The sequence below is a fragment of the Hevea brasiliensis genome, unplaced genomic scaffold (assembly GCF_030052815.1).
Source record: "Hevea brasiliensis isolate MT/VB/25A 57/8 unplaced genomic scaffold, ASM3005281v1 Scaf46, whole genome shotgun sequence".
Taxonomy (NCBI): domain Eukaryota; kingdom Viridiplantae; phylum Streptophyta; class Magnoliopsida; order Malpighiales; family Euphorbiaceae; genus Hevea; species Hevea brasiliensis.
In genome coordinates, this window is record NW_026614984.1 from 175289 (window position 1) to 188151 (window position 12863).

The 12863-nt window shown below is 29.2% G+C and overlaps 1 protein-coding gene and 1 non-coding gene across 2 annotated transcripts; both read right to left on the reverse strand.

Annotated features, from left to right (window-relative positions):
• Window positions 1-1832: 1832 nt before the first annotated feature.
• Window positions 1833-1914, reverse strand: TRNAS-UGA (transfer RNA serine (anticodon UGA)). Its single transcript has one exon. It is a non-coding gene; the product is annotated as a tRNA-Ser (tRNA).
• Window positions 1915-2998: 1084 nt separating this feature from the next.
• LOC110672429 (putative leucine-rich repeat receptor-like serine/threonine-protein kinase At2g19230) lies at window positions 2999-9556 on the reverse strand. Its single transcript, XM_058142374.1, has 13 exons — window positions 9050-9556; window positions 6657-7132; window positions 6376-6517; window positions 6185-6256; window positions 5931-6002; window positions 5725-5796; window positions 5528-5608; window positions 5250-5398; window positions 4925-5124; window positions 4659-4785; window positions 4458-4520; window positions 4184-4373; window positions 2999-3736 (listed from the first exon to the last, which is right to left on the reverse strand). The coding sequence occupies exons 1-13, from the start codon at window positions 9547-9549 to the stop codon at window positions 3307-3309; spliced, it is 2574 nt and encodes an 857-aa protein (XP_057998357.1). The 5' UTR covers window positions 9550-9556; the 3' UTR covers window positions 2999-3306.
• Between the last annotated feature and the right edge of the window lie 3307 nt (window positions 9557-12863).

Consider the following 12863-nt stretch of genomic DNA (forward strand, 5'->3'; position numbering starts at 1 on the left):
AGAACACTGTTCCAGAACCAGCCGAAATGTGCATAAGGAGACTGCATAGCTTATGCACATTCTCGCCTCCCTTATGCACATTCACGAAATTGTGCATAACCTATGCACCAAGTCATGCAGCTTCGCATAAGTGACCCAGAACCAGCCGAAAACTGCATAAGGGACTGCATAACTTATGCAGTCCACTTATGCAGTCCCATGAAGAGTTCATTAATGAGCTGGCAGGAGATTCCCTCAAATAATTCCTCCTAGAACATACCATTTTAGGGCTCCATGTCAGAAAAATGCTATAAATAGTCCCATTTTCTCATTTTAGGAGGGAGGCAAGGAGCAAAGAAAGAGAGGAGGAGGCTAAGCAGAATTTGAAGAGTCATTTCCACCTTCCACACCATTTTCAACTAAGATTTGCAGATTTCTTTCTTTCTTTACACTTTTCTACATTTCTAGTGTTTAATTCCTTACTTCTTAGCTTAGATTAAAGCTTTATTTCCATTTAAACTCATCATATCTTGTAAGCATTATGGATAGTGAGTAGTTTACTTTTGATTCTGGAGTAAGGGTTGTAATATTTGAGATATTTTGTGGATTTTTGATTGGGTAATCCATATTTTGTGGCCTTAATGAGTTTTATTCATTTCTTGTAAGCTTAATGACATGCTTAATGTAGGATCCCATTGAGTAATGTTCTTAATCCATGGTTGAAGCACCGAAAGGAGAAGGCCTTGTGATAGATAATCAGGAAATTGGACTTAATTAACTTAGACCTAGAAATAGGCTAAGGATTAAGAGGATTCACAGATTAATTAAGGAACTTAATGGGTCTTAATTAATTCTAACTCCACGAAAGTAGGATTAGTTTGATTAAGGCACTCTTTGTCTCACCCGAAAGGGAATTCAAAGGATTTAAGAATTAATCTCCTTAAAACTCATAAGTTTCATAAGATTGGACAACCAATTTAAAATCCCAAAATAGCTCGAATATGAAATCCCGAACTCCGGAATCAGCCTTTTTACCATTGTTAATTTCTAATCGAATTTAATCATTTGCCATTTTAAATATTGCCATATTTGAACTTGCTTATTTCAATTTGATGCAAATCTTAGTTTAATTAATACATTGTTGAATAGAATATTAAAATTGCACATTTAGATTTCATACTCCATTACCCATTAATTCATTATTTTAATTTCATAAATACTTCAATTTAGTCAACTTTTATATCGAAAATTCAATCATTAACACAACTCCTCGTGGGATCGATATTTTTCTATACTACTTGTACGACCCGTGCACTTGCGGTTGGGACGCATCAGTAATACTACTATTACCACTATATTTATACTCTTAAAAAATTTTAAAATATTCATTAAAATTTTATGCACCCAGCGCCCCATAAAATTTATATGGCAATAGTAAAAAATATTAATTTTTTAAAAAACTACTATATTCTTAAAAGATTTTGAAAACTCAAGAGGGCCATGCCCTTTGACCCAAGCAATTATACACTACCTCAGCTATTTCATGTAGGATTAATATATCTAATGGCAAACTAATTAAAAAATGACATTTAAAAATAATAGGCAGTTATTATTTAAAAAAAAACTATTTTAAATACAGAAAATAGCATGTAAGTCATCCTTATTGGATATCCATTTCATGTAAGTCATCCTAATAGCATGGCTCTGTCCCTGAGTGGACTGGTTTCTAGCAGTTGATGGATAGTTGCAGGAAAAAGCTACAAAGAAGAGGAGAGGGGATGGATTTTCCTACTGTTTCTTAGCCCCCAAACACAGATTTTGGAGAGGAAAACCCAATAAAAATTAAAGCGTAACGTCGACAGCAGGGTTCAAAGCTGCGCGGGCGAAACCCAACAGATTTCAAGTTTGTCTCCTTAACCACTCGGACATATCGACTCTAATGGGAAAGGCTAAGGAGAAGACATCTTGATTCATTAGGTTTTGAAACTCAAACTTAGTTGGAGGTTTGAGTAAGTATTCGATTAACTGAATAAAATTTTCTATTAATTATATTGTTAATCAACTTAAAAAATATTAATTAAATTGAAATTAAAAGAAAATTAAAATTAACTGAAATTGAAAATTTTAGTTGGTTATCAGTCATAACTGAATTAATTTATCAAATAAATGAAATATATATTTTATATTACAAATTATTTAATAAAATAGTAATAAAAATATATGTAGAATTTTTTTATTTATAAAAAATAATAAATATAATTTAATGTTATTAAAATAATAATTATAAATTAAATATTATTATAAAATCATAAAAATAATAATTATAAATAATATATTATTAATAAAATTATAATTAATATATTAAAAATAACCAAACTAATAATAAAAAATAAAAATTTTTATTATAAATAATATATTATTAATAAAATTATAATTAATATATTAAAAATAACCAAACTAATAATAAAAAATAAAAATTTTTATTATTATTAATAAAAAATAACCAAATTAAACTTATTATTACCAAAATAACTGAAATTTATTAATTTAGTTTATTTTTTTGTTATAATTAAATAATACACTCCCACTTAGAGGCTATTTTTTAATAGAATAAAAATATTTATTATTAAAATAACTGAATTTCATTAGTTTAGTTTAATTTTTTTTATTATAATTGAATAATACGCTCCCTACTCGGAGGCTCATCTTTTAATAGGAAAAAACATTTATTTGACAAATTAGTGCTTCCAATTTGCAGCCTGGTGGCTGTGCAAACATACCAAATTATTATTATAAAAAAAAAATCTAAATTCATTTAATTTTATATTTTTTAATTCATTTAATTTTATATTTTTTAATTGATAATCTACATAAAAAATATTTTTATTAATAATTTATATTTTAAAATTTAATAACTTTATAAAATATTTAAATTCTATTTATTTAAAATATAATATATAAAAATTTATAAATATTATTATAAAAACACATATTTGATATTTAATTAATTACAAATAAGTTTCATTAATGAATACTCAATATGTAAAATCTAAACTCGATCCGAACATATTACAAATATTATACTTCAAATCTAAATCCATCCTAATCTCGATTATATGCTACCTAAACTCATTCTATTAGGTTGAATACCCACAAATATCTGACCTGTTACTATCCTAAAATTTTGTAATGATAATTATACATTTCCAAGAAACTTCATAAGCAAATTATTGGTGCAGCTTAATACATTAATATAACCGTTTTTGTAAAAAGAGAAAAAAGTATAAAAATTTCAAGCCAGTACATATGAGATCTATACTCCAGTTTTTACCTTGGACTAGGAGCCATATCAGTATCAATATTCAAGGGGCTAATTGGTAGTGAATTGCTTGATCTTAGGACCCTGGCTTTCATTGTTTGGGATTCTTCAACAGCCATTACTATAGCCAAGCATTCCTGTAATTCAGCTAGTACATGACTCATGTCTGGCCTCTGTATTGAAGCGTTTGATACACAGGAAAAGGCAGTCTCCACAGCTTTCCAGGCTGAAGTGGCATCGAATTCTCCATCCAGTCTGGGATCAACAATGGTTAGAATATCACCCCTGTCGATTAGAGGTCTAATCCATTGATGTATGCAAATGAAGCCCCCATGGGTCTTTCTTGTTATTGCAGGCTGACCAGTTATGAGCTCAAGTAGAATAATCCCAAAGCTATAAACATCACTTTTTTTGTTAAAGTTTCCTGATGCTTGAGCCCTGTTGCAGACAGAAAATAATTAGCCATATATAACTTTCACCAAAAGCAAATTAATTAGTCAAGAACAGCGCAAATGCAAAACGAACCAATTGAGGACCGTCAAACGCAAAAAAAAAAGAGCAATCCAGATGTTAAGATTAGAGGTTCTAAAATGTTATTAACCCTTAACCTCTTTTGTATTTTTTAGATGTAGGATTTTAATAAAACAGGCAAATACGTGGAGAAGATATGATGGCAATTTGAACGTGCATAATAATAGAGAGTGCAGAGTTGGCTCTAATGCTATATTAGAAACCTAATAAGCACAACTTTAAAATCCCTGTATTAAGGTTAATAATCATACAATGCTATTAAGCTTATCTTTTAGATGTGAGATTTTAATCTTTAGCACCACTGAACCAAGGAGGTTTGGTTAAGCTTTAACCCTTGCTAAAAAAAACCCTTACTCAGGAGCGACGTAACCAAATGTGCCAGCAGGGCAAGTTGATACATGTGAACCACTTTCATTGGTGAAAGCTCTAGACAATCCAAAATCAGCGATCTTTGCTTGCCATTTTTCGTTCAATAAGATGTTGGAAGTCTTCAAATCCCTGTGGATAATCGGTGGTTTGCAACCATTATGTAGATACTCCAGTCCTGCAAAACCCGTTAGCCATGGATAAGAATGATGAATGGGGAAGCAAAAAGTAAAGAAAAATAGAAATGGATTTGCTTGAGAACCATAAGCTGCATCTACTGCAATTTGAAATCTCTCTTTCCAAGTCAGAACACTTCCACTTTTCTCTGCAACCAAAATACATCAGGCTATCATTGTCAGAGTTGTCTTGAGGAAATTTGCAAAAAAAAGAAAGGACTTCCATTTAGAGAAGAAATCTAGAAAAATCGACAAATTAAATCTTTTACAGGTTGTGATAGACATACTTGATAAATGCTGTTGCAAGTTTCCATTAACCATGTACTCGTATACCAATGCCATGTTATGACTATCATTGCAGTACCCAATTAGTGAAACCAAATTCCTATGATGAACAACCATCAAGAGCTGCACCTGCATTTTAATTTTGAAAAACCACTATTAATCAGACTGTATATTTATTTATACTATATATCTTGTAATAGTGGCAGAAAGGCACAAATAATTGATTAAATTGAGTTGAAAATGACGCTGCAGTAGTGCTATATCTAACCTCTGCTTGAAATTCCTTGTAGCCTTGATTTGATGATTGAGATAACAGCTTAATGGCAACTTGAGTGCCATCTTTTAGGGTTCCAAAGTAAACTTTTCCAAAGCCCCCTCCTCCGATGGCGGTCTTAAAGTTATCAGTAACACTAATAATCTCTGAGTAACTAAAGGTCTGATTCTTTGATATTTGTGTTTCTGCTATTGCTGTGCAAGTAGCATAGACAGAATTTGAAATATATGGATAAAGAGAAAAAAAAATGATATGTAGTTTATAGTTTTATAACTTTTAGTAAGCTAACTAATATGCAAATAGAGGAAAAATAGATTACCTTGCTGTCTTCTTTGTCTCCAAGAGATAGATATCATGCATAGGAGCAGAAGCATCAATATTGATATAATTGATGCAACAACTGGAAGAAGAAAATGTTTCTTTTTCTCACATGAATCCGACTGGCATAAATTTGGATTTTTGTCGAAGCTAGCATTAAGTATGACATCATCAATTCATCATATAACAGACATTAAACAACCTATGGATTTCAATATCATCATTTTTTTTTTCATTGGTTATGAAAACAAAATGGTGGACAAGAGAAGACGTTCAAACCTTAACTGCAATGTTCCATTATTAGACTTTTTTATAAGGGACTGTGGAATGGATCCAGTGAACTTGTTCCCAGTTAAATTTCTGAAAAGAATGTATACTAAATCATTCGTATAATTCATCAAAACGCCTTCCTTCCCCACAAAAAAAAAAAAAAAAAAAAGGAATATCATGTATTCTATGCTTAAGTTTCTTCTCACAGAGTATTTAAATTCGGCAGTTGTGCTAAAAATTCTGGCACCGGCCCTGTCAATTCATTGTAAGATAAATCCCTGAAAGAAAAGATGCCATTATAATATCAGTTATATTTATTTGGTGAAGGCAGGTTCTTAGTTCCCTACTGGGAGATTTAACCATGCTTAGGCGAGGTTCAACAATTATTTTTTCTTTTTTTGGGGAAACTTACAGCAAAGTTAAGTTCAACAGTTCTGAAAAAAAATTGGGCAGAATTCCAGTCAATTTATTGTATGATAAATCCCTGAAAAGACAACAAAAAGATCAAGATATATTATATTTTACACGACGACAGAGTAAGATATGTGAAAGCTCCACCCCTGTAACATGGGTGCTCTGTTTCTGCATCCCATGGGAGAATGTCTTAATTTTATTGTAGAGCACGTATTGAAAAGAACCGTTAGAAACTTAGTCAATAACACTTACAAGGACTGAATTGCCTTGAGGGCAGAGAGCGACGGAGCTATTTCGCCAGTCAATTTCCTTGAACTGAGGTCCCTGTTCACATATCAGAGAGTAAGCTAGAGTGAGATGTTGACATCAAATGATAATCAAAGTAATGGTGTGCAGCGGAAAGAAAATACATATTCTTATGAATTTAAATGTGCACTACTCACAATGAGATGATCCTTGGAGGATTTTTGTCATAACTACTACAGTTCAAACCATTCCATGAAAATTCTCTTGGCACACATGGGTCTCCTTGCCATTCATCTTCATTTATGTTGTATGATCGCATGACGGCCATGATTGCATCAACTTTGATTGCACAAGAAAAATATAGATTTAATATTTTTTTAGAACACACGCACACACGCACGGATTAGCAACAGAAATGGACAGCTATGAAGATTAATTGCTACTGATATAACAATTAATATAAATATAAAAAGCATACCATCCGCTTGGTCTGTTGGAGAACGAGGAAGCTTAATTATATAGAGAATCTCGAAGGCATTGAGAATGGGTGGAAGGTGAGAGTTGCTCGTTGAATTGATAGTAAAGTTAATATCGCCTTTGGTTGTTAATTTAAGAGGTATAGTCCGTGGCTTGAAGTATTCCAGGCTAAAGGGTCCATAGTTGTGATCATTCAGAGTAATTGTGAATTCTCTTCGTTGATCTTGTGGAAACTCTACAATTTCAGCGAAGTGAAAGTAGACATGAAAATTGCACGATGGGGAACAGTAAAACCTCTTGTTGTACGTCAATGAGCCAATGTCATTTTGGGCCTGGGCCGCAGTTCTTAACACTTCAATGGGTAGTTTGTAGGAAGAATTAATTTCTTGGAGTTGTGTGTCTGATGTGGCATTGACCAAAGTCCAAGTAGCAAACCCATAAGTTCTCCAGACGCGATGGAAGACATCATCCTTGTACCTAAATAATAGAGATAACACAATACCTATTTTATTTATCCCAAAAGAAAATTAAACATTACATGCTGCTAGTGCACCTATTAGCTTCTAATGTCTTTTATATATATATATATATATATAATTGTTTTTAAGTAAAATTTCAAATTAAAACTCATTAGTAGAAAATATTTTGAAATAATATTATTTTAGATGCTAAAAAAATGAATTTAAACCGTTTTAAATAAATTTTATATTAGAATTCAAATCTAATTTAAATGGATTTTTAAGTAGAATTCAAGCGTTTTGAATAAATTTAAAAGTGATATAATTAAATTATATGAATTGTATTATTTGGGACAACTAAAAATAGAATGATTATATTTACTTTTCAATTTTAATTAATTATCTTTATTTCAAAGACATATTTATCTTAGGGTCTTTTGGGGGCTTTTAATAGCTCCTCTCAAATTAATTAAGTTGGTTTTTTAAAATCATATCACTTTTTCACATGATTTTAATTAGCTCTTTTAAAATAATTTATTTTTAACTTAAAAAATAAATTTTAACAATTATATACTTTTTAGACAAGAAAATTAAACAAATAGAAATATAAATTTATTAAATTAATTCTTTATGTATATATATATTCTCTATGATTACTTTGTTCTGTTACATAAAATAAAATAATTTAACAAAATTTTACAATTCATTTTATTCGTAAAATAATTAATTATGAAAAATATTAATTATGACAAATTTATTAAACATCAAGAAAAAATTAAAGTTTTTTTATATAAAAAAATGCAAAATATAATTTAAAAAACTAATAAATAAATTATATGTGACAAATTTAATTTAAAAAAAATTATAGGAAAGGGTTTAGGATATATGAAATATTAATTATTTATTAGAATTTTTTTAAAAAAATATTATGTGTGTTTTTTATGTGAGCAAATTTTATTTTTTTATTAATTAAGTTAATAATTTTTTTATAATTAACTATTTCATAAAAAAATCAATTCAAAAAATATCATGAGATTAATTATAAATTTATGCTAAATTATATATTTTTTCATAATTATATGGAAACAAGTAAAAATAAAAGTCACCAATATCTATATGTATTAACTTTCAAGGACAACATTATAATTCATTATTTTAAAATTTTTATCACTAAAATATGCATGGTAATACTATATGTAAAAACAACTTTTACTTGCTTAATGCGTCTCTTATATTAAAGTAGCTTATAGGTTTCTAAGTCTCTTATTTTAAAAAATTAATATTTTATATGTTAGAAAAAAAAGAAAAGATTGAAGTTATTATAGAAAAAAATTTGAAGTTATTATTCACACAATAATTTTTTATGGCAATGATCACCATATTTAAGAACTACCCTACAAAGTAATCTTTAATTGCCTAAGATGATACTTTTCCCCTATGACAAGGATTAAGTCAGGATGTCGACCTACGTCTGTAGGGGCAATGGTTACATTGTAATAATTCCTTTTTTTTTTTTCTTATCGATGAAAAATTATGTAATTACTTTGTTTTTATTAAAATAATTTTTATTTTATAAATAATAATTATTAAATAAATAAATAATAATTAATGATAAAAATATTAAAATGTAAAAAAAGCAAATAAAAAATAAAATTATGGTGCACTTTTATTGGTTATCTACTAGAGCTATTATTGAAAAAAAAATTATATATTTTTAAATAAATTAATTAAAAATTTTGAAAGAGAATTTAAAATTAACTTTAATATATTTTAATGGTAAAAATATTAAAATAATAATAATTTTTTTAAAGTACTATTTTTAACATTTAAAATAGTTTTTTTTTTGAAGCGTTTTTTCTCTTGTAAAACTCAATATTAAAACAAGCCTTAACTGTACCAATAATATCTGACTAGAATCAAATGCACATCTACTTACCTGAAACGAATGTTAGTAGTATAGCCAGGTTGGAATCTTCGAGTAACATGTAGTGATCCCAACTCACTTCTATAAATGGAATTGTTCACAGAGTATAATTTCAATGCTGAAATGAAAGGTACACCCAAGCCTTTGTTTATAAGGCACACATGAATAATTCCAGTTGAAGAAAAATGAAAGATCTCACCAAAATTCCACCCATTACGATTTAGATCATCAAGTGTCATCCAATGGTTAACCCCTATGTGCACATCAAATGTTGGAGGTTGATTATTGCCATTGTAATTTTCATAACAAAAAAAAGCTCTGATCAAATAATTATGATTTTTTCCCTGTTCAGGCCGCAGAATGTAGCAGTTCTTTCTTCCCATTGGAAAACTTCTTAAATTCTTACACAGTCGATCTGTAAAGGCCTCTGATGAGGTAGAAATTCCTGGTTCTGCATCATAATTTTCTCCGGTGCTTATGAAATCTCTATCTGACTTGTAAAGCAATCCCATATTTTCATCAACATAATCTTCATCCACTCCGCAATCATGCTTATGGAACCTTTAAATTGAACACCAAGATGATAGTAGTTAGATAGGACAAATAACATGTAAATTTTCCTTTTTTTTTTCTCTTGTTATTTTTTTTTCATTTAGTTGCAATTAGCACAAACTCAAATTTCATTAATTTAGAGATGATTCCAGAATTACTATGATATTGATTGATAAATAAACTCTTTAGTTATAATTATAACGGAGTAGTAGATTATTTAACTAAAATAATAATAATTAATTGGGTGACAAAATTTAACGGGTTGGATTTGTAACTCCCGAGGCAAACTAGGCTTAATAACTCCTCTACTAGGCCTAGTATATATAAACTCTCTAACATTTATATATCCCACGGACGTGGATATGACAGGACTTGTGCTTTACCTGGGTTTGCAGTGGCAAGCTTTCTTCTTCCAGCGGATTCATTATTTGCTGCTACGGCTACTTTAGAGCTCCCAGAAGTAGCGTATATTGGAGTAAAGATTAGCCATAGTATTGAAAACAAAAAGAATCTCGGCCAACCGTCCATGTTGATGATCCCCTTTTCTTTTTTTGTCGAAGGTTGATGATCCGTTAGCCTACAAGTAAAGAAAACTTGGTTGAAATTGGTTGCCTCTAAGTGCTAGCACACATAGGAACGGTTCTATATATAGTATATTCAAGTGCGGAGACTTATGTTCCATACAGCCGTTGGATCTTGGAGATTGAATTATAGCCGTTCATTAAAGAAACTATAAACAGAAGCTTTGCTTGTAACTTGGGGAAGACAAACAATAAGGGTGACCTGCGTGACTTGCTTTATCGTAAGGAATGGGTCGGTGAATATAAGTCAATTCTATGTCCATAGCTTTGGAGTTTACTTGGAATTTTTATTTGCTGAAATTGACATATGTAGATCTCACCGGGGATTATGGGAATATAGACCATTATAAATTCTTTAACAATAAAATTCAGGAGTGTTAAAAAACTAATAGAATTTAAGTAAAATAATGTGAATAATTAAAATTAAAAAAAAATTATAGAAAAGAAAAATATAAATATTATATATATTTTTCTTCCGCAAGTTCAGTAAATACGTACTCAAGAAAGAAAACAACGAATAAAATAAAATAAAATAAAAATATAACGATAGAGATATTCTGAACAAGTTTCCAAATATCTTAGCTTGCGAATGGTGTATAACTTCATCGACACTTGCTCACAAGGACTAGCACCGCGGCAAGGTAGGTAGTCGATTTTAGAGATGATGATATTATTATTATTGTGCTAAATGATTAGATTAAATTTAAACCTTCATAAGTTTTTTTTTTTAATTTTACTAATTTAAAAAATAATTTTAAAATTCAAGTATTAATATAAATAATTTATAAGATAGATATTTACATAAAAATTTGCTATGTTTTTATTTTCGTTATAAATATAAATTTAATTCAATCATTGTTTTCTAAATATTATTTTCTCTGAAAAGAAAAAAATTTAAACATCAAATCAAAAATAAAATCAAATTGCAAGAAATGTAGTGTTATTTTGCTGTCGTAAGGAATGGGTGAATATAAAGTCAATTCTCCCTTCCACATCCATGGCTTTCAAGTATTTGTTCAGTGTTACCAGTTTTGGTGTAGTCTTTATTATATTACTTCCATTTATTTTTCACATTTGAGTTTTATACAATAACTAAGAAAATAATTAAATAATTATATTTTTATAAAAATATACTACTAATTAACTGAATTATCTTTTATTTCACAATTAAAATTTTATAAATATTTATTATATTTAATAAAAATAAAAGATAAAATTAAAAAAAATAATACTCTTTAATTTTTTAAATATGATAAATAATTTTAAATAAAAAAATTTAAATATAACGGATAAAAATAGACAGAGATAATAATATGATAATTATAGGCTAAGTCTAATTTCATTACAAAAATTAATTTAGGTTTGCTTAAATATTATATTTAGTATGATTTTTTTTTTTTATCAAAAGATAGATTGGATTCATTTGAAAAAAGCCTATAGGCCCATTACATAAAACAGCCCATGGCAAACAATAGAATTGGCTAAAAACAAATCTAACTCAGCTTAAATTCTAAGCCCATAATTCAAGAACCAACTGAAGATGGGCAAACCCCAAAACACGACCCGTACAAAACCCCAATGTGCGAAGAGTGCTGCCTTCCTCATCGCCACCGGTAACTTCTAATTAAGTAGAGCCTATTTGGTATTAATATTAAAATTATTGTTGAGAAAATTATTTTTAAAATTATATTAATTAAAAGATATTAAAAATAATTTAAAATTAAAATTTATAAATTTTAATTATAAAAATATTAAAATAATAAAAATAATTATTTTTAAATTATTTATTTTAATAACATCTAAATTGATATTTTTACATAAAAAAACAATTTCATCCTTATGACACGTAGTCACCTAAGAAGTTAACAACCAATTATGCACTTGAACCAAAGTAGGCCTTCAAACCAAAGTATGCAGGTTTCGGGGATGAAGCCTGTAACATTTTTAATTTTTTAATAATTATTTTATACGTAAATATTAATATTTTATTATATTAAATATTATTAATTTTTTTTGAAATTTTGAGAATTTTAAAAATTAAATTTGATTTTCTTAAAATAATAAATTTTATTAATTTTTAGAAATTAATTTAAAGATTACGTGATAAATTTAAAAATATATTTGGACTACACGAAATTTTTAGAGTTTTCTGAAATTTTTTTGAAATTTTTGGATCTCATTTTTTATCCAATGAGAGTAAAAATTTAAATTTGGATATTTTGAATCGGACTGATCGAATCGAATGGGTCCTTTCTTTTTTCTTTCTTTCTCCCTCCCTTTCCCCGCGTGGCACCTCTCCTTCTCCCCTTCGATTCTCTCTCCTCCCTCCTACTCTGGCCCGCCTACCACCTCCCCTCCCTTCTCAAGTCGCTGGTGCACCGCCCCCACGCCTCCCCCTCACCGGCCACCGCCCTAGGATGCTGGAAAAAGTTCCCAAAACTCCCTCTTCGGGCAACGCATTTCTTCACCATTCCGGCCAAAACCCGGCTAATTCAGCCACTAATCGGATCGGGTCTTATCCCAAACACCTTCTACATCTCGAGAGTTTTCCATAAATACCAAGAACACTAATTTTTATTAAGCGGTTGTCCAATTTTTGCCCGAAAAGTTTTAGCCCATTTCTACTTTTGGGCTAAATTTCTCCTAAACTAGAACCCTACAAATTCAGAGAGTACTGGCTTGCTCTACTCGAT